At 37.6% G+C, this 21,137-nt stretch overlaps 5 protein-coding genes across 10 annotated transcripts in view; 1 reads left to right on the top strand and 4 right to left on the bottom strand.

The window, feature by feature from the left end:
- Positions 1-596: 596 nt before the first annotated feature.
- Positions 597-4,364, bottom strand: LOC121955250 (gap junction Cx32.2 protein-like). 2 transcript variants are annotated; one of them, XM_042503108.2, is made up of 3 exons: positions 4,213-4,364; positions 2,940-3,078; positions 597-1,809 (listed from the first exon to the last, which is right to left on the bottom strand). In XM_042503108.2, the coding sequence occupies exons 2-3, from the start codon at positions 3,066-3,068 to the stop codon at positions 1,147-1,149; spliced, it is 792 nt and encodes a 263-aa protein (XP_042359042.1). In that variant the 5' UTR covers positions 3,069-3,078; positions 4,213-4,364; the 3' UTR covers positions 597-1,146. The 2 variants fall into 2 exon arrangements, with proteins under 2 accessions (XP_042359042.1, XP_042359040.1); XM_042503106.2 differs by having other exon boundaries at positions 4,208-4,364.
- A 1,415-nt stretch (positions 4,365-5,779) lies between these two features.
- Positions 5,780-7,853, bottom strand: gja13.1 (gap junction protein alpha 13.1). The gene is made up of 2 exons (XM_042503846.2): positions 7,708-7,853; positions 5,780-7,121 (listed from the first exon to the last, which is right to left on the bottom strand). Exon 2 carries the CDS (start codon positions 7,092-7,094, stop codon positions 6,234-6,236), a length of 861 nt encoding a protein of 286 aa, XP_042359780.1. The 5' UTR covers positions 7,095-7,121; positions 7,708-7,853; the 3' UTR covers positions 5,780-6,233.
- Positions 7,854-8,651: 798 nt separating this feature from the next.
- Positions 8,652-12,467, bottom strand: gja11 (gap junction protein, alpha 11). Its single transcript, XM_042503347.2, has 4 exons — positions 12,242-12,467; positions 11,190-11,342; positions 10,774-10,959; positions 8,652-10,330 (listed from the first exon to the last, which is right to left on the bottom strand). Exons 2-4 carry the CDS (start codon positions 11,316-11,318, stop codon positions 9,722-9,724), a joined length of 924 nt encoding a protein of 307 aa, XP_042359281.1. The 5' UTR covers positions 11,319-11,342; positions 12,242-12,467; the 3' UTR covers positions 8,652-9,721.
- Positions 12,468-13,998: 1,531 nt separating this feature from the next.
- On the bottom strand, positions 13,999-18,940 carry hsdl1 (hydroxysteroid dehydrogenase like 1). The gene is made up of 5 exons (XM_042503454.2): positions 18,497-18,940; positions 16,978-17,420; positions 16,545-16,628; positions 15,462-15,611; positions 13,999-15,364 (listed from the first exon to the last, which is right to left on the bottom strand). The coding sequence occupies exons 1-5, from the start codon at positions 18,714-18,716 to the stop codon at positions 15,293-15,295; spliced, it is 969 nt and encodes a 322-aa protein (XP_042359388.1). The 5' UTR covers positions 18,717-18,940; the 3' UTR covers positions 13,999-15,292.
- Positions 18,941-19,199: 259 nt separating this feature from the next.
- Positions 19,200-21,137, top strand: part of tbc1d32 (TBC1 domain family, member 32) — an 86,814-nt gene continuing 84,876 nt past the window's right edge. For 2 of the 5 annotated variants that reach the window (XM_088089251.1, XM_088089252.1), the window contains exons 1-3: positions 19,215-19,331; positions 20,518-20,686; positions 20,789-20,953. In XM_088089251.1, the coding sequence (XP_087945377.1) occupies positions 19,262-19,331; positions 20,518-20,686; positions 20,789-20,953 (404 nt within the window). In that variant the 5' untranslated portion in view covers positions 19,215-19,261. Of the gene's footprint in view, positions 19,332-19,579; positions 19,759-20,517; positions 20,687-20,788; positions 20,954-21,137 lie in introns of those variants that run through there. The other 3 variants (XM_042503384.2, XM_088089254.1, XM_088089253.1) reach the window with 3 other exon arrangements.

The raw sequence follows: 21,137 nt of genomic DNA on the forward strand, positions 1-21,137 counted from the left end.
ACGTCAGCGTGACGTGAGGGATACGACTGCTGGGCGCGTGAATGTCGCCATCTAGTGGTGCTCACGAGCACAGGGAACTGTGACTACTGCACTTCACTGCACCACAGGTTGGTGCTGATCAAAAGTTAAAAGATAAAATAAAATAAATAAATAAGCATGCATTGGGAGACAACAGTTCATCCAGTGCACTTCCAGAAAATGTAGATATGATTTTACTTGTACTGTGACTATTGTGATTAAATCACACATATCATGAAAGAAGATTTTATCCATATTTGTAGGTACAGTAACTTGCATTGACTGCTATATGCTGCTATAATCTGTATATACAGTACAGTGGATTACTGAAGATTTACAGAAAATCCACAAAACAGGCTACTTTCCAGTATTATTGATATTCCACATCTGTCTGTTTCGTATTTATCTCTACTGTGATGTCATTGCAAATGATGTTTTTTGAAAGTTGTTTTCAGTATTTCTTTGTCCAAATCAGTGATTCACAGTACATTATGTAATCTGAATGATACCCAGGTACAGACATCATTAATGATGCATGAGTATAAACACGTGATTATGAAACAAAAACTGAGATGCGCTAAACTTCAAACTCTTTTTATTAATCCCTTTTTGTAAAATCACTCGCTAACACAAGGCAAATAGCATCGTATTAAAATACAAAACATAAAAAACCCCAATGATTTGTAATTAAAATATTTACAGGACAAAAAAGTCATGCCAGCAAATTTGACGGTGTAAGAAAGTAAAAAGCAATGTAGAACTACCAGCCCTTACACATTTCTTTAGAGCAAACAAGCTAGTAGCACAATAGGATGGCTTTCAGCCAAGGCAAAAGCAGTAAACAAGATAGCTCACTTTTTGCACAAATTTTTAAAAGTTTGTCTCAGTGATACAAAACCATATATTGTATTATTCATGTGCATTTTTAAATATTTGAATACTTGTGACTATTCATAAATAGTCTACATGTGCAAATATACTTAATTTAAGGAATTTTTGAGCATCACAAAAATAAATAACTCTTTTACATTTGTGGGCCATGTCATTTCAGTCACATTTTTATTTGCCCTCTGGTTTTCTTGGTAACTTTGCAACTGTTTTTTGCACTCTGGATCTAAATGGCGTTCTTCAGGCTGTGCTGTGACTGGCATCGTGGAGGCCAAGCTTCTCACTTTTTATCGGACTTTCACCATTTAAACGAGGGTGAATGGCAATAGCAGCAGCTGGCACAGTTTTAGACCTTTTTCGCCTCTGTGAGCGAGAACATGCCAGGTAGAAGATCTCTGCTATGTTTAGCACAAGAGAGATGCAGGACACAACGAGCATAAAGAGGATGAAGATGGTCTTCTCTGTGGGTCGAGACATGAAGCACTCTACGGTGAAGGGACAGGGGGCTCGGGAGCAGACAATTCTTGGATCCATGACAAACCCGTAGAGATAATACTGCCCCACAATGAACGCGACCTCAAGAAGGATCCTGAAGAAAATGGACACCATGTAGTTTCCCAGCAGGTTGCCTTTTATCTGGACGTGGCCTTTTTCATCAGAGTACTTGGGAGTTTTGACGATATCACTCCTAGGGTTGTTCTTCAAATACTCTCTTAGCTTATTTTCTTTGTGGATAACGTGGAGGACATGACCTAGGTAGATGAGTGTTGGTGTTGACACAAAGATGATCTGGAGGACCCAGAATCGAATGTGTGAGATCGGGAAGGCGTGGTCATAGCAGACGTTCTTGCAACCAGGCTGTTTGGTGTTACATATCATACGCGACTGTTCATCACCCCACACCTGCAATATTAGGATGAGAATTGTGCTGTTAATAATGGCTAGAAAACAAACAAGCAGGATACGAAATGGCATTCTAAAGATAAACCGTTGGGCAGTGGCTGTATAGTGGCTGTGACAGTGCCGTATTTTTATTTATTTATTCTTTATTTATTCTTTATTTTTTTAAATTGGTGTTATTAGCAAAACAGTGTTAACACATAATACAGACACATCATTTCATCTTTTTTCAAACAAAAAGCACAACACCAGTAAAGACACAAAATACAACAAGAGAACAAAACACACACACACACACAACCCCCGATCAAAACACAAAAAACAAAAACAACAACAGCCTTTACAGTACCAGAAACTTCAGAATCGACCAATTCATCAAAACAGGTGCCATCATCACATCAGTCAGGCACTCCCTACATCCCTTCTATTAAGGCCAAAAAGCGGACTCATATTTGATCTAAAATATCTTCTCTCCCCCTAATTCTGTATGTAACATGTTCATATGTGGCCTTTTTTGTCATCAGCTAATCCATTCCCTAAAAGACAGTGCCAGATCTAGCACATTTGCTTCTAGATGGTGAATTTGTTTCACCACTGGATGACGCTGGAGATAGCTGCTTATTTTGCTCATAAGAAGATCTGCCACTGATCAGTTTTCAAGTTTAAGTTTTTTAGATAAAGGAAAAGAAAACTTATAATTGTTATTAATCAAGCAAGCTACCAGGCTAATGTAGCAATGATTATATTCATATTTTCTCCCCCAGTTCGTGCTAGTAAAGCCTCCAGGCACCGTGACTCCAGACTAAACAGTAAAGAAAATTCAAGATAAAAATATTTTAATTAAATTAGTGTTTAATTGTAACAAAAATATATTTTTATATTTATGAAAATATAAATCAAATATATTTTTGATTTGCTTTTGAGGTGAATCCAGTTTTGAGTGGACCTGTTGGTCTCCATTTTGACCACCAGAGGTTGTTATTTCACCTAAAAGCTTTAAACGTCTCAAAAGTAATTGAGAGACTGATTTAGTGCTACAAAAAAGCAAAACTAAACAAAAAACCCACAAACAAACAAACGACAACGACAGCAACAAAAAAAAAACCAACAAAAAAAACCAAACACAAGCAGACCTTCTCTGCTCCAGCTCCAAGGATCATGATCCTGAAGATAAAAAGCACACTGAGCCAGACCTTCCCGATGACGGTGGAGTGTGACTGGACCTTGTCCAACAGAGAGGACAGAAAACCCCACTCTCCCATGTTTTCTGATCTGATGAGGAAAAACAAACATTTTTAATTAATTAACAATTCATTTTAAAAATGAATTGTTAATTATCATATTCTTAGTGAATTTTGATATCCCACCCTACAGCACACCTACAAACTGAAGACTCCAATCAGATGGAGACAGAAGAGTAACATTAAATTTTTTCCCAAATAGCTGACACAAATCAATGTTTACTAACCAAACGCAAACCCCACAACAAGTCGTAAATAGCAACTATTCAGGTAACTAGAGATGCAGAGATAGATGGAAACTCAGTTACCCAAAAATTTGCAGAACTGTTTCCAACTTCATTGACAGGTCATTGTTAAGTTATTGTGACCTATTGGTATCAGGTATTTGAGAGTAATTATAAATTCATTTTCAATCTTATTCATTCAAATCATGACTAGTGCCCATTTAACAAGTGATAGTTTTCATTCTCCATGTTGCTTATAGCACAAACGTGCAGATATGTGTGCCTTCTGTTTTTTTTAACCTTTAGCAAACATGACTATTGATTAACACAAAGGGTAAAACATTATCATCAACAACGGAAAGTCTGTTTTGCTTGGGAGACACAACCACATGTTGTAAAAACCCTAATCTGCAGCATAGTCTGGTATGTTCAGAGTGTAAAGAGAGAGCTATAGAATCTATTACATAACAAAGACTTATCTCAAGCTATCTTATTATACTTGATTAGATGTAATGATATCAGAGTAATTTATATTGCACAGATTTTTCTATGCACCTTTGAACTGCAAAGTCTATAAAATGAATGTTTTTTTCTTCTGGTCAAAGTCAAAATAAAATTTGGAGTATGTAAGCATTGCTAAGAGTTTTGAAATCCAATAATATTTGGAATAAAATGGAAGTAATACATATTTGTACACACAATTCATAAGTCTGAAATGTCAGAGTTTCTCTGCACTCACTCATACAAACATTTTCAACACTGCCACGTTAAGAGCATACTCATAATAGATGCCTATATCCATCATAATATACCTTTGTTGTTAAGATTGTGTGCATGTTATTACTAAAGTAATATTAAAATTAAGTTTGAATTATTTTTTCTATAAAACAACTTCTAGAAAATTTAAACATTTAAAAGGTAAAAATAACTGCACACCTTACTTTGAGTGTAAAAGGCCTCTGTGCAGACAAACAGCAGCCAGCAACTGTAGATGTGAATGACAGAGTCCGGTGATACAAACCCAACCTGTCTATGGTGCCTTGAACTTTAGATTAGATTAAACTGCGCAACAGTGTGAGCTGTCACGTTGTCATGACATCTGGAAATGATAAATCTCTAGTGGCCAATTTTGGGCAGAGCGCTGACAAGATTGTACAGGTTAATGATTGGCAGGGCTTTAAAGCCCAATTCTTGTGCTCATGATTTTCCTGCAACTGTTTCATGTCATTTTATGTGTGGCATCTGTATTGTATTGATGCTTCTTAATAATTAATTAAATCACACTGACACAGTAAATGGCAAAATGTCCCCAAACTACACCCTTTTTGGCATTTTTAATTTGATGAAATTTCAGGGACTAAAGGGCACGATGATATGAACACTTGTACAGACTGATGCAATAACCCAGCAATGAATAGTCTGTGAGGATTGAACAGTTGCATTCGTTTTTTTGTTAAGACTGTGTCAACAGTTTTTCTTTTTGCTTAAGGCTGTGTGATTTAAACAAAGTCTGAACAAACTGAGCAAATCAAATAATATAAGCTTCACAAAGATGCCTTTGTTGAAGGGATTTTGTATTGAATTGCAATATGTTGAGCGGGTCCTCGTGATCCCTGCAGGTTTTATGGATGTATTTTATACCCTTAGTATGTTATATATATTGTCCATCTAATGTTAATATCCTCAGCCTTATATGAACTCATTCGAGTGATACCTTAAGTGATGGTGGATAATATCTGTTACTCTGTCAACCACTCCCTATTCTGAAGTTATAGAAAGCATACACTAAGCCTATTTTAAAAATGCGACGATTAATCAATGAGTTACTCACTAGACAATAAAGATATTTAATCATTGAAGGAATTTTTAAGCTAAAATTGCAATAATCGATGGTTTCAGCTTCACAAAAGTAAATATTTTCTTCTCTTTCATCTGTGATATTAAATTGAAAATCTTTTAGGTTTGGACCAAATATGACAGTTCCAAAAATGTCACCGTGGGCTCTGTGAAGCTGTGACCGACATTTTCCACACTTTGCTGACATTATTTAGACCAGTTTTCAAATCAGTTACTGGAGAAAATAATTGGCAGACTAATCCTGAGTTGCAACCAAGGGCATTAATATATGCACAGTTTTGCAGGGGCATTTGATTCAGATTACCACCTTTAAAAATATGCCTGAGTTCAAAAAGGAACTCCTGTTAATTTTAAAGTGTTGCTATTTTGCATACATGCCCTTGAAAAGGCAAACATTTGTTTTTATTCTGCAAAACTATTAGGGTTGAGAATTATGAGAGGCCCCACTATATGATATTATCATGATACTAAATTCATGCTAAAATATTATTGTGTTTTTAAATGTTTAGCTTAATATTGTTGTAACATATATAGTGGGATATATTGCAATTCAATAGGCTTATGAGTGTAAATCATACTCTTTGAGAGTAAGGTGTTTGACTTTGAAATATAAACCTGCCAGGCAAAATTAATGAGTATAGTCATGAAACATTATTTACTTTAATCATTTATTAAAAACAATACAGTTCACAAAAATGTCTCAACCATATGCAGTAGAAACAAACTCTTCCCCACAATCATCACCTCCACCACGTTCACCAGTCAATGAGCAAAGTCCTGGATAATGAACGTGGCAACAACTGACAGGACACATTCAATAACTGGGCATAGACAAAACTCTGCTTACTAATAGATTAACAAGTATGGAAGAACATAAATACATTATCAATATTGCACGCTTTCCATTATTAGAAAATACAAAAAAAAGTAAAATTCCAACATGTCCCTAAAAATATGCCAATGTATGACTTTCCTTAACAATGATACAGCTTTTCTTTGATGATTTATACACCACATCGTAAGAACTCTTCACTTCAGTCTCTGAGATGTTTGTGAACAAGGAACTGTGGAGGAAAAACAACAAAAAAAAATGTAGAAGTGGTTTTTAATGACTGCTCAGAAGTCGTTTCTCCTCTTTAGCGCCATCCAGGCTTCCACCGATGCTCTGGCTCCCCTCTAACTCCATGTTCATTTTGTTCTGCTTGAGTGTGTCTTCTGAAGTCGGCCACCTGGTACCCGACAGGCTGGCTGGGTTCTCAGCCGAGGTGACTTTATGGGAGCGAGGCCTGGACCCACATCTGACCCTGGTACAAATCAGGTAGAAGACTTCAATGATGTTGAGAAAGAGGGAGACGCAGGCCACCACCAGCATGAAGATGATGAAGATGGTCTTCTCTGTGGGTCTGGACATGTAGCACTCCACGGTGAAGGGACAGGGGCTCTTGGAGCAGGGAAACATGGGGACCATGACGAACCCATACAAGTAGTACTGCCCCACAATAAAGGCGGCTTCAATGATGATCTTGAACACAAGTTGGGTCAGGTAGCTTCCCAGCAGGTTCCCCTTGATCGTCACCTTCCCCCTTTCATCTGTGTATTTGGGCAGTTTGAGTAGCCGCGTCCCACCGGGGCTCGTCAGCTTCTCCCTTATCTTGTTCTCCTTGTGGATGACGTGCACAGCGTGGCCCAGGTAGACCAGCGTTGGTGTGGAGACAAAGATGATCTGGAGGACCCAGAAGCGAATGTGCGAGATGGGGAAGGTCCAGTCATAGCAGACATTCTCACAACCAGGTTGTTGAGTGTTGCAGATGAAATCCGACTGCTCGTCGCCCCAGACGCTCTCTGCACCTGCACCCAGAACCATGATCCTGAACAGGAAGAGGACGCTCATCCAGATCTTCCCAATGACCGTGGAGTGGGACTGGACCTTGTCCAGCAATTTTGACAGAAATCCCCAGTCTCCCATCTTTGTCGCTGATGTTCAGTTGCTAATCTGTGATGAACAGATGAAAGAAACAGTAAATATACAACAACCTACACCACACCTTATTAACAGAAACATTAACCAGAGTTTAGTGTTCAATCAATATACTTTTGCAGGGAGAAAGACACACATTGATCTTTTTTATTTAGATAAATTATTTTTTCTGGCAACTTGAAAAGTTATAGGATATCAGAGCCCCGTAAACCCTGAGCTTGTTGGTTAATATTTTCCTATTATTGAGAATTTTAAACGGAAGACTCTGTGGCTTTATACTGATGAGACATAGAAGGTTGCTAAAGAGATAAAACTCGGAAATATTTAGTGCTTTCCCGTGGTAAAAATAACTCTATAAACAGCTTACATTTTATCATGTATGGCACAAATAAATATATCTAAATATATTCATACAATTAACACTTGTGGGCAAAGCTGGAAGGTAAAACATGAAAGCAATCTGACACGATTATTAGTTGTATTTAACTAAAATGTTCACTGGTAGAGAAAAAAACCAAATATTTACACACAAAATATATATTTTTAATGCACTGAATGTTTAGTAATGGTGTAGAAGAGAACAATAATTGTTGCATCTTACCTGCTGACCTGGTCAGGAAGGACTGTCTGACAGATGGACAGATTGCTAACTTTAAGTTGGACCTTGGAGTGTACTGGGTGAGGACAACAGTACTGGCAAGGGATCACATTGCACAACACACATCTGGCTCTCTGGACGTCACGTTGTACCCGTCAGCAAATGAGAGCAGAAAAAGTTGATGAAAGACAGGACCATCAGGACGAGTGTAATAATTGACAGGTTTTCAGTATCTCAGTTAAATGGCCTTGGATGTTTGAAAATAAGCAGATACTGCTCGTATGGATATCTGCATTCATTTTCAGGGTTATGAATGATGAATAGCTGCAGTATGGTAAATAGATTAGTTCTTCTATTTTGGGGCAATTTGCCATGAGTAAATAGTCTCCTGGTGAAAACAACGTTGTTATCTGGTTTGGCTCACAATATAATTCAGTCACCTACTAGATTTTCAGCCAGTGCCATCAAAATGTGAGCGTGACATCCAAAAAACCCCAAACTTCCCAAATTTTGAAACATTTAAATCAAGGGCCAGTCTAATTTTAAATACAATATCTAATAACTCTGTCACCTCACTAAAAATATGAGTAATATCTATATACACATAAAGGGAAATATTGGCAAATATTGCTTAGCGTACTCCCTTTTGGCAAATTGATTTTTATTTTTTAAACTGTCTGTGTCCAAAAATATGAAGCTAAAGCCAGTTAGCTTAGCTTAGCAGGAAGATCCATTTTCTAACAAGACTCCCAGCCAGGGGCCAGCAGGAGTCTATCAAAGGAACAATTCTGGCCAAAAATGAAAAAAATAAAAATAGAAATGTGGCTGGAGCCCAAAAATATTATAGAACTATAATTAAGGCAACACAGCCTATTAAGTCTAAATTAACTCTTCAACATTACTGATAGATCTAAGTGAGCATTCATTCATATATTTTACCACAAAACAGCTACTCTTGGGCTACTTTTTTTAATTTTGCAGCATTGGTGGTGAAAGCAAACACATCTATCAGTGCGCTATCAAATTCTCAACTTTTTTTGGATGTGGAATCTTTTGGAAAAATCTAGGTGCAAAAAGTACTAAGTCATTGATGTATGATGCACATTTTAGTTGACAAAATGTTAAAACATTAAGTGCCGCATGTAACTAATCCATAGTCCAGCACACACAGTAACCTCTGCTCTGAAAAACAGCTAGATATGTTTACACAAGTAAATATGTTCAAACAAGTAAAATATAACATGTTAATTGCTAAGTTGTAGGCGCTGGTACACTCATTTTATTACCTTTGGACAGAGCCAGGCAAGCTGTTTCTCAATGCTTGCAGTCTGTGTGTAAACCACGCTAATTGTGTTTTTCCCAAAAATGGCTAATATATAAAGATATCTCTTTAAAAGTACAAAAAAATTATAGCAACCCAGACGTGTATTTGCTCTACTTGATATTACTTTTTCTGATAGCGATTAGCAAATGCTTTTGGGGATAAAATGTTTGCTGATGACAGCACGTTTTAAAGAAAAAAAATATTTATAAATATAAGCTCTGCTGGTTTATATTACTCCCAGTAGCCAAAATAACAGTTACAAAATTGCATTAAGTATCATTCTTTCAGCACAGAATAAACTAAATGCTTTGTATGCATTTCAGCAATAGTAGCTTATTATAGACAATATGATCGATTAATAAAAAGCTGCAGAGTTTCCCTTGGTGAAATTCAGACACGGATTAGTTTATTGAATCAAAATTGTACATCATCCATCAAAAAGTAATCCACAGTTTGTCAACTGCAAGAAAAGATGGTCTGTTTTTTCCCCTGATGTCATGAAAGGCAGATTAGGTCATTTTAAGCAACATTTTATGTGTGACCGTGTCCTGTTTACAGAAGCTGACTACTCCCTTCCCTCTATCTTTATTTACTGCACACACACACACACCCCTTTCCCCTCCAAAGCCAAAGCACACAAATACTGGAACTCAGGAGAATTGGACACATATAACCTATCACTGCCTCCATGCTTCAGATGTGGATTTCTGCCCCCATGTTGTTGCTTTCGGGTGAAACATCCTTAGCAGCATCATTGACCCCACCTTTGACCCCGTTCACCCCTAACTTTCGTCCTTGGAGCTCCAGCTCCAGGTTGACACAATTCTGCAGCATCTCATCATGGCTTTTAAAAGCCTTCCTTTCCGAAGGTGGAGGCGTCACCGGGGTCACGGTGTAGTTCTGCCTCCTCGCCATGCACTCCTTCACAGCTTTTACGCACAGATAGAACAGCTCAATCAGACTAAGGATGAGGGAGACAAACGCCGCCACCAGCATGAACCAGATGATGACCGACTTCTCTGTAGGCCTCGACAGGAAGCAGTCCACCTTGTGAGGGCAAGGGAAGCGAGAGCAGACGTAGCGAGTTTGGAGGGTGAAGCCATAAAGAAAGTACTGACCCACGATGAACAAAACTTCCAGGACAATCTTGGCCACAAGATGGAGGACATAGCTGCGGAGGAGACGGCCACGGATGCTGATCTTGCCAGTGCTCTTTGTGTACTTGGGGACTTTGTAGGCCCTCCTCAGGAAGAGACTTGCCTGGTCATCCAACTCAGCATGCTTCCTCATCCTCTCCTTCATCTTTAATTGAAGAAAACAGAGTTATGCATTTTTTGGTAATCCGAAAAAGACAGATTTAGAGGCCATGCAGATATATTGAAAGTAATAATATCAAAAAAACTCAAGATGGGTGCAATCTTACAATATGAAGTTCAGGACATTTATGGAATATAAACTCACTTGGTCCCAAACAGTTTTGTCAAAATTTATCTTTACATTTATTGCGTGTAGTGCTATCTCCCTCCTTGAAATTTGAAGTCCTAATTACGTGAGCTTAAGTTATGCATCTTCCAGAGATCTGAAAAAGCTAAAGGAGTTGTAGAGTTAGTGGTAATTCTGAGTGAGAGGTGACACTACACTAATAAATTACTGGCCTACGCTTCTGCTACTACAGGTGTGGCATGCCTGACTAATCAAGCATTTACCAATCACGCTATCGTACTACACCCACTGCAGGAATGCACCTTCTTCTCAATGTGGATCACATGGAGGACGTGACCAAGGTAAAGCAGCTTCGGGGTCGCCACAGCAATGATTTGAAGGACCCAAAAGCGAACATGAGAAATGGGGAAGGCAAGGTCATAGCAGACGTTTTCACAGCCGGGCTGCTGGGTGTTGCAGACAAAGTCGGACTGCTCATCGCCCCACACCTAGAGGAAACATCGGAGGAAAGAGATGATTAAAGACATGAAACATAATACAGACTACAGAGTTTCAAGTTTGGTAGTGATGTTTACCGCTCTGTATGCTTATGTGCTTGTATTTAAGCACTTATTTCTCACCAAACAGTTGGAGTTTTAAGCAATTCCCAATCCCTACAATGTGGCTACAGCCTGTGAAGTGTGTTTAAATGTTTAAAATGGCAAATATATGACCAGACCTTCTCAGCACCAGTGCGCAGGACCAGGATGCGGAAGACAAACAGCACAGTGAGCCAGACCTTGCCAATCACCGTGGAGTGGCTCTGCACTTTATCCAGCAGGCGGCCCAACAGATCCCATTCACCCATTTCAGTCGCCAGTTGTCCTGCTTTCTGTGTGAGGACATGAACACGAAAATATCACAAATTACAGACAGATAATCTGTGAAGCTATAGCTGCATTATTTGAGAAGTCTATACCCTATTAATGACTAATGATGGATCAAACAGAATTGTACTCTGGTCTCATTAATTCCGTCAGCAATTCTTTCAACAGCTTTTGATCAAAGCTGTTACAAGGTGATACAGAAATCATTGTATGTGTAAAAATCAGAACAGACAGACTCTCTCACAAGGCCAAACTTTATTATTTATCCCAGTCTTGCATTGAGTTTGCTGATAGAAGCCACAGCTGCTGATTTAGTATCCAAACACACTTATCTGCTAGAAACCCAGACAACCTTAACCTTGGTTAATACCAACCATGGCAAATCCTATACCAAAGAGTGCCAGCTCTACCATAAATACAGACTGACCTACGGAAATAGATAAGCCAGCAAAGTTTATGGTATAAGCATTTTAAAAAAAATTACATTTCCAGAGTTTCTTTTATATAACAAATGTATTTATTAAGAATCTATTAATGTTTAATGGTACTTCCATGATGTACTGTTTTTTTTATTTAATCAGAATAATATATTTTGAAGCATTGCATAAAACTCACATTTTTAAACAAACATTAGACTGTTTGGTAGCTGTTAGATACATTTCAATTGGATGTAATTACATGTCTTATTTTCATTTTTCTAACTTCATTAAATTATTGCCATATCCACTACATAGCCCCACTTTCGGGGCTTCTCGTTATGGTGTGTATTCACATGTCTGAGTACAATTGGCATGAAAATTCATCTGTCCAAAAATTGTGTATGGTACAAATATTGCATAGTGGACTATTGTAAAATGTCAACATCTAGTCTTTGGCAGTACAGTATATAAAATATTAAACTTACCAGTTAAACAAACCCACAGAGAAATAGCTGAACGAAGAGAGCAAAGTCTCAGGAGGATGGCGAGGAGAGAAAATGACGGAAAAGCCGTCCCTGTCATCGTTCCTTTGGCATCTTATCTGGAAGGACACCATCCTAACCATAACAAACAAACCTCCAGCCTTAGGGAATATTATTTGGAAGAATGGCGATTCATCCTTCCCAGCAGAGATTGACAGACTTGGAAAAGTAGTACTGAAGCTTGTGGTGGCCTGACCTCTTACTATGGCAAAAATAAACAATGGTCTTTCTACACAGCCAAAAATTCTTTTGCACCAACTTAAAACTTTTTGCTATGGGATGCTCCATCAGGGTCAGGATGCTGACCTGATACGTCCCTGCAAAAGCAAGTGCTAAAAAATAACACAAGGTGAATTCAGTAGCAGTTATGGACCTTTTATGACATATACCTCGGCAGATGGAGTTTGGATTTTGTCATGGAATTGTAGAATTGTGAAATTTCTTTTTTTCTGAGTTCTTTTTTTCGAGTTCTCATCACCGATGACTTAAAAGTTGACCTTGACCTTGGAAACCTTTTTAAGCACAAGGTCTGTGCTTACATGTATTTTGTTGTGCTTCATTAGGTTCACATCCCCCTTACAAAGACACTTGCTTTTAATTTTTTAATTTCGATCTGCAGACTCCTTAGAGAGTAACCGGAGGGGAGAATTCAAGTCAAAAGACTTGACTTGAGTCAGACTCGAGCTGAAAATTTTGGGACTTCAGACTTGCTTGACTAGCACTGATAAAACACTTGACTTGACTTGAAACAGCTGATTTGAAAGGACTTGATGTTGTAAGATTTAATATTTGCATTTTTGTAGGTACTGAGAAGTTAAACTTTATTTTTGAAACGGAGACTTGAAAGTTAAACTTGAGACTAGCCTTTGACTTTCACGTGTGTTAACTCCCACCTCTGCTACTAACTACGCTCCTAAATTTTGGAATGACAATTCCAAGCATTTTCGATAGCATACTGTTTGAGTGTTTTCAAGCAGCATCTTATTACATGCTATTTATTTTAAACTTAGCTTTTAAGTTTGGTCTTAATTTTTCTTTGCTACATTTGATTTTACTCCTTATGTCACTTTGTTCTTGTTTTTTTTCTTTATTCTCTTTCTATCCTCTTTATTTTAAACAATACTTTAGGCATCATATGTAAATGTTTATTATTAAGTATGTTACCATCTCCTTAATTTCATAATAATTTTAGTATTTTTTTCACATTGTAAAGATGTTCACTACTTAAGTGATTCCATGTAGGAAAGTACTAAATAAACTCTGGAAAAAACCCCTGACTTTTCAGAACTGTTTAAATCCTGCTCTGCAGCAGGTGGATTTCTGGCAGACCGCACCTCACGTGTTTTCACCAGGTTTACTAGCAGTCTGTGACCTAACTGATGTGAGGGGGGTCACAGGGTAAACTCTGGCAGTCAGCACGGTGTCTGTTCATGTAAATGATTTACACCATGCTGATGATTTAAGGGAAAAACAAAGCATTTGCGACCTTCAGCAGATCAGTGAGTCAACATTTCATAGACACGAAAAACCTATCAGTCAGATAAAGACTAATCTTCAAAGACAGACACTGGCACTTATACACACACACATACACACTTTATATATACAGTACATATTGTCACCTTACACCCATTTAATAATAATAATAATAATAATAATAATAATAATTATTATTATTATAATAATAAAAGACAGGAAAGTATGGGAATGGAGAAAGCTTTATTGTTTTTTGTGCTATGATGACACATATGTTTAAGTCCACATTTTTATATACTGCACTGTACATGTAAGCAACCACTGAACACAATATATCTGAATCTGTTCACATTTCATAATGTAAATACTTAATTTAAAGCAATATCTACTGAATGTATCTTTAACAAAATTTCTCAACGAAACAAAACCTCAAAATCTCACTCATTTTTGCATTTCAAATTCACTCCTCGATATGCTTTAGTGTTGCACTCTGAGCAATGACAACCAAAGCTGTTACTCGCCATTCACCAACATGTTTGTATTTGCTACAAACACTGAGTTTGAGTTAAAATGTGCCTCTTAGTTATATTTATAATTTATATCAAAATTATGCTTAAATCAGAGTTGCATAATGCAGCTTTTGTTCATTAAGACAATAAGTTTAAAGGAATTATACTTCATTGTAATGTGCCTGTTGAACTTTGAATGATGCTGAGTTTGGTTTTGGTGTGAATGCCATTTGTTACTTGTAAGAGTGCCATGGGTGTGTTTAATGACGGTGAGAGCCATACAGCCAGAAAAAACTGGAAAGTCAAATGTCGGCTCAAAAGACTTTTTTTAAAAGTCAGATGCATAAAGCTCTGGGAGAAAAAAATGAAGTTTATTTTATTATAATTTATTGTTTTTATGGTTGCAGATTGCTTTATTATTGCTTTCCTCTGTCTGTTGTATATTGTAACAATTGAGGTGCATCTTCTCACCTACTTAGGTTTAATTGAATGTAAAAGTGCTTTGAGTGCAACTTTTTTGAAAAAATAGGAAAATAAAATAATGTACATTCTGTTTTAAATTTGATGAATTGGGCATTTAATGGCCCATTCTGGCTGCCCACTGACTAATGAGCCCATCAATTTCTTATTCAATAGTTCAAAGGTTTAAACTATATGGAGGCAACCAAACCAAGTGTTCGATAATCACGGTCTAATGATAATCAACGAGTTTACAACCCTGACTTAAAGACACACCCAGTTTCCAACATTATGTCTGGCCCCCATTAAGACATGTAGTATCAAGATGTCTGGTTTCTGTAGTAAATTTAGGATGTCACAGCTTTGTCAGACAAATAAATGTAGTCAAATTCCACTACAGCTTCCCTTCAAATTGATACCAAAAGAAGTTTCAAGTTAAATAGAGCCTGAGAGCTAATGACAGAATAATCTAAAACTCTACATGACTACAGTAACAGGATGATATGGTAACTGGGTTAAGTCTTTAGTGAGGGGAGAAAAGGCTGAGCTCTTAGCTTGAACTGATGAGCACACGTGATCCGAGAACCCAAATCCACTCTGGAACACATCTCATCAGTCCATACTGGGAAGAAAAACAGCAGACAGAAACAGATCAGAATACAGAAATGTAATTTATGTTTTAACATATATCAGTGATAGTATAACTATTAAAAACTGACCTGCAGTGTGTGAGGCCAGTAGCCGGTGGTCCTGTTAGTGACACCTAGGGTGGAGATGGCGTGGCGGGCATAAACCTCTGGCGCTGGTGCAAACCAGCCTGGTGTTGATGCTGGTGTTGATGATGACTGTTGTTCCTCACTTGAGGTTATCTGGTTACACATAAACACATGCTGTACATCAAGCACTGACCATTATTTACTCAATTTACTATGTCTGTGAAAATAACACAAACACCTCTCTGTATTTCATGCTGGATTTAGTACAGTACTGTAGTATTACACTTTATTTGTTTTAGCTAGTTGTGCCAAATGAACTAGCAACTGTGTATAGTATTTTAGTACTGCACATCCTGATATAATACCCGAGCTTGATAATGAAACCACAATAATTTTCTGAGAGTTGTAAACATTTTTGTACTACAAATAAAGCCAAAGTTGTCAGATGTTAAAAGTTGTGTATATACAAGTAGACCTAAAAAAAATCTTCATAAAATAAAACTAGATCCTACTACATCCATATCTGTCCTGACTCATACATATCCATGAAAGTTGGCAATGCTTCACATACAGATGTTGCTGCAAAGAAGCTACATATTCTAAAACGTGGATGCTTCACACACATCTTCAACCCGGCAGCACAGAAGATCTATACAATCACCACAGTTTCAAGTGGACGTTTGTGCCAAATTTGAGAGAATTCCCTCCAGTCCGTTTTGAGATCTCATTTACAAGAATGAATGCAAGGTCGTAGTGACCTTGGCATTTGACCACCAAATTCTAATCAGGTTGTCATTGAATCCAAGTGGATATTTGTGCCAAATCTGAAGAAAATATCTGCTTTCAGGAAAATGGGATGGACGAACAACCTGGAAACATAATGCTCCCGGCCAAGGTTTAATAAGGAAGTCTAAATTGTCAAAATTTGTATTTAAATAAGGAACTATAAAATCACTGAATAAGTAAACAATATTATGAATCTGACTGAGCATTTGAAGCCAGCTTTCAGTGCTTGACACGTTTTGGTTGGCACTTAAAATGCATAAAGGTTCAGTACCAAGCCCTACTTGTTAATGATCATATTACCTGGAAAGGAATCAGACTTTGGACAAAGATCCCTCTGCCACCGTACTCAAGGTGAAGAGCTCTAGAGAAATGATCCATGTAGCCCTGAAATTTCACAAAAAGAATGGAAGAGAGGATTATTGTCAGAATAGAAAAATGTGATAGTGATTATAATTGCACTTTATGGGCAGAGGAGAAAGAGCAAGAGTGACACAGTTTGATTTACTTGTGGGTATGTTAGCACATTACTATTACATTCTAGTTGGATTTTACTTTTAAAAAGTGATTTACTCTTCTTGGAGTATTAATAGACCTTTCTGAAATAGAGTCATTGTTTATTATATTAATCAAAAATGGTCTTTTCAAACAGCAACAAATCGTATGCTGTGAAAAAGATCTATAGAGGGTACAGATGTGTATCAGTTGGGCAGATATGGTCAGTGTTTTGACTAACAGCAGAGGCGGTGAGTGTCACTCTTCCAGGCAGAGGTCTGCAAACGGCACCCGATGATATATTGACCACAGCTCCTCTGCTGCGCTCCACCATCCCAGGCAGCACCAACCGGGTCATCAGAGTAGCAACCGCAACATTCTTATTCGCCAAATCCAACAGGCCCTGCTCAGGCATTTCAATAAGACTCTGAGGGGAAGCCATAGATTCCACACAGTTCACCAAGAAGCCGATATCTTTCCCCCTCGTGGCTTCTTTGATGGTCTTGCTTGCTGATTGGTCCAAAGAGAAGTCAGCTAGGACGACAACAGTTTCCACTCCATAGTTTTGGGAGAGGGATGCAGCCGTGTCTCTGACGGAGGTGTGATCCTGAGTGACAAAGATAACGCTGATCCCGTGTCTGGCCAGCTCCTCTGCATAGGCTTTGGCCACAGGCTCTGATGCACCTGACGAGAGAGGATGATATTTATCAATATAAGTCACGTTAAGAAGAAATGAGGATATATAACTGAGATCTGCTGCACTATAACCGCACTATGGCCTCAAAACATTACAGTTTACATTATTACCGAAATGATAAGCTTATTAGTTAAGTATCAAGACATGAAAACAATGGCAATGTTGATAGGTTCACTTCACTTGCATTTAATAGAGAAAAAATTGTCAAATATTTCTGGTTCCAGCTTCTCAAATGTAAAGAAAATTCCTGTGTTTCACAATTGCATATAACTGCAAATATAATACATACATACATGTATTAATATAATATATCATAACGTTTTGGACTGTTGCTTTATTAAATTGTAATATCCTGTGCATTTTTCACAATTTTTATTATACACCACAAAGGATTGTAGAAATAAGTGACATTTTGATAAATATCAAAAATGCTGGTTATTTGAGGACCTAGTTAGCCATTCTAGCAATGTTGTTTGTGTGACAGCTAAATCTAATTAAGTTAATTAATTAAGTGTGCTATGTTTAGGGCTGCAACAAGATTAATCTTAAAGTTATTGTCTTTATTTACTGATTCCTTCTTGCATGAATAAAGTTTCAAAAAATAATTTAAAAAAATGACTCATTGCAATTTCTCAATTTCTTCTTTTCAATGACAAACTGTTGAATAACCAAAGATATGAATGTTTACAAAAATATCAAAAAGAGAAAAGCAGCAATTGATTACGAATTTTGCTGGCAATTGAAAATGTTCATTATTGTTTGCTGCCCTTGCTACCTTATATTTCGGGTTGCAACATAGTTAATCTGCCAATTATTGTTTTTATTTATTGATTAATCATGTAATCTATTAAGTGTCACAAAATAGTTAAAATATCTTCTTGCAGTGTACCCAAATCCACATGACATGCTCACATTTCGTATTTTGTGATACATTAAATAACGTAAGTAAATATCAATAATAAAATGGTGGCTACAGTTACTACAATAAAATGAAAGTGACTCTCCTCTCTCCCACAGACCTTCATCATGATGCACTCTCTGCGTTTCTTCTCTGCATCCTTACCATAAACAACAGCCCAGTCACCAAATCTTTGGGTCAGCTTCTTCGACGGGATCATTCTTGGCAGGAAATGCACCCTGATCAACGTGCAGCAGTCTCTCAGGAGGATTACTGCCCGGCTGGCCGTGTAAAGAGCACCGACCAGGGCCAGGGTTTCAAAGTAAGGACTGCATGACCGAGAAACTTCTCTGAACAACAGCTGAAAGCTGTCAACTGCCGCCATAGTCGACACTAGTGATGCTGATGCTAGCCTGTTAGCTAATGCTTATTCAATAGATTTAACGGTGCGATATCTAGGCGTAACGTTAGCTGGGAAGTCAGGCGTGCAGACAAAACATGTCGGTGTCCCCATATAGTGGATTTTGGTCAAAAGTATTCAGTTTGACAGGCGTTTCGGGAGGCAGAGATGTCTCCTGACAGCACCCGGATAGAAGGAGCAAAATATTTTGTCACGTGACCGCGTATGTCACTGGTGCTGCTTTCAGGACCCTATGAGAAAAACTGAAATCTTTAAATCAGTGGAGTAATACGTTATAGACGTATTTAAATTTGTCATAATTGAATTTTACTGCAGTGGCTTGATAAGGCTCACTATTAACTCAACTTTCTAAATTATGTCGCACCTTTAGCTATTCTCAGTATTTTTATATTACATGTGAAACCTATATTTTCGATGCTCCTAAAGGCAGCGCGTAGTTTCTTCCGACAGGTTTCTATAGCGACGCAGCACTCAGTAGCAAGTGATCCCAAAATGCTAACGGTACATCGATGAAACGCTTTTACAAGTCCACGAACAAGGTGGCCACTTTACGATATACTGTAAACGACTTCTTTCTGAGTGAGTGGTTGGTGTGCGGGGCTGGGAGGTTCTTGGATTTCGCCAAAGTCGCGAGTTCAATTAAAATTGGGCAGTTTTTTCTTGAGCTAGCTGTGTTAGTAAATGTAGCAGCGTCAAGCTGACAAGGGAGAAGCAATTAGCTAACATTTGTTAATTTGTTTTGTCTCTAAAGTAAAAGCATAAATATTAAATAGTCAGTTTGGGTAACATTGACCGATATATATTGTTGTTAGATTTTTATTTGTTGTGGAAACGGCTGTGTATACCTTTGCTAATGAAATACCTTCATAATGGACCAAATGAGTTAGCCAAATACCACACCTGTTGATGATTAACTGATTAACTTATCTGCAAAAAGGTATATCCGAAACTTTTGTGCATTTTACTCCGCTGTGATGTGATTTTAACTGATATCATATTACATACAGTGAGTAAAATACTTTATCAGTGCTTTAACCTGGTTTGAGTTGGTTCTTTTTCTGTTCTTTGTTGGTTTCTCTTGTGATTTAAGAGAATTGGAAAATAATTTCGTTTAGGACACGATAGTGAAGGTCCTGATTGTATTGCTGACGTTTTTAAAAGGTTAAATGGATAAAATGGGGGTACTTAATAAAGCTGAACAGTATTCAAAGACACGTGTATGTTTACTTGTATGTAAGGTATGTTATTTAAGTTATTCAGATATGAAGATACTGAGTTTAATGTTACTTTAAAAAAAATAATATGCGGAGTAAATGTGTGTTGTGTGCTTTGTTTTGTTTCATCTTTCTTTCTTGTTTTGCTTTGTAAAGACTGATGGCCTTTATTTTTTTTTAATGTGGCAAGTGCATATTGCAGCCTATACATTAAAGAATCAAATTAAAAAATTATAAAAAAAGACACTGATATCAAATTAATAGAGCACCCTGATAGAATTGGGTGTTTATTTGTACTTGCTGGACCTTCACTATGGTTATACACCCCAGCTCTCATTTTTATCTTTAGTTGGAGGTGATGTTTTTTCTTCTGCCTATTTGTAAGGAAAAACAAATGATCTTTTTAAAAATTGCTGCAAATAATGTAGAATTTTGTTATTTCTTGCACATATTCTATTATTATTAATGTTATTTTTTCTCAAGTAAAGTTGTCTGTTACCCTTCATCACCAAGCCTATGAAACCAATCACTCTATTCTGTCCCATCTTTAGGACCAGCAGTAAAGATGTCTGAGTTGTCAGCTGAAGACGAGGTGGAGTTGAAGTCCTTGCTAAAGCAGCTTCTGAGAAGCATCAATGACAGAATATCTGGCGCTCCGTCGACTGAATGTGCTGAAGAGATCCTCCTTCACCTGGAGGAGACTGACAAGAACTTCCACAAGTAAGACCACTTTAAAGATCTGATGTAAAGTGATGCACATATAAATTTAAAGTACAGTACATATACACAGTAGGTCTGACGCTGTCCTTACTCTGCTCTCAGTTATGAGTTTGTCAAGTATCTCCGTCAGTATGTGGAGAGCTCCCTGGGGACTGTGGTGGAAGAGGAGACTAAGAACTTGACCAGAGGAGATGGACAACATGCAATAGGCTCATGTCACGATACCTTAATCCACGCCGTCACCCGAAGGACCAGAGACTCTGCTGAGTGAGTGTAGCTCAGACTCTGAGCTTTGTTCCCTTTTCTTTAGCCAAATGTTCATGATTTATTTATTGTGAAGTCAATTCACAGGTAGTAATTCTTTTTTGTGTGAATTGTGCTGATGTTAGAAGCACTAACCCTAACCCTAACCCTAACCCTTCTGTATGATACTTACTTTCAATTAAATGCC

The sequence above is a fragment of the Plectropomus leopardus genome, chromosome 16 (genome assembly GCF_026936395.1).
Source record: "Plectropomus leopardus strain MGB_pleo_1.0 chromosome 16, ASM2693639v1, whole genome shotgun sequence".
Lineage (NCBI taxonomy): Eukaryota > Metazoa > Chordata > Actinopteri > Perciformes > Serranidae > Plectropomus > Plectropomus leopardus.

Excerpts from the sequence above, each read along its gene's own strand:
- LOC121955250 (XM_042503108.2), bottom strand. The coding sequence starts at position 3,068 with ATGGGAGAGTGGGGTTTTCTGTCCTCTCTGTTGGACAAGGTCCAGTCA. Across the intron at positions 1,810-2,939 it reads TTGGAGCTGGAGCAGAGAAG|GTGTGGGGTGATGAACAGTC; the intron begins GTCTGCTTGTGT and ends CTAATATTGCAG.
- gja13.1 (XM_042503846.2), bottom strand. The coding sequence starts at position 7,094 with ATGGGAGACTGGGGATTTCTGTCAAAATTGCTGGACAAGGTCCAGTCC.
- gja11 (XM_042503347.2), bottom strand. The coding sequence starts at position 11,318 with ATGGGTGAATGGGATCTGTTGGGCCGCCTGCTGGATAAAGTGCAGAGC. Across the intron at positions 10,960-11,189 it reads TGCGCACTGGTGCTGAGAAG|GTGTGGGGCGATGAGCAGTC; the intron begins GTCTGGTCATAT and ends TGTTTCCTCTAG. Across the intron at positions 10,331-10,773 it reads TGATCCACATTGAGAAGAAG|ATGAAGGAGAGGATGAGGAA; the intron begins GTGCATTCCTGC and ends CTTCAATTAAAG.
- hsdl1 (XM_042503454.2), bottom strand. The coding sequence starts at position 18,716 with ATGGCGGCAGTTGACAGCTTTCAGCTGTTGTTCAGAGAAGTTTCTCGG. Across the intron at positions 17,421-18,496 it reads TGACTGGGCTGTTGTTTATG|GTGCATCAGAGCCTGTGGCC; the intron begins GTAAGGATGCAG and ends CTCTCTCGTCAG. Across the intron at positions 16,629-16,977 it reads TGACACTCACCGCCTCTGCT|GGCTACATGGATCATTTCTC; the intron begins GTTAGTCAAAAC and ends GTGAAATTTCAG.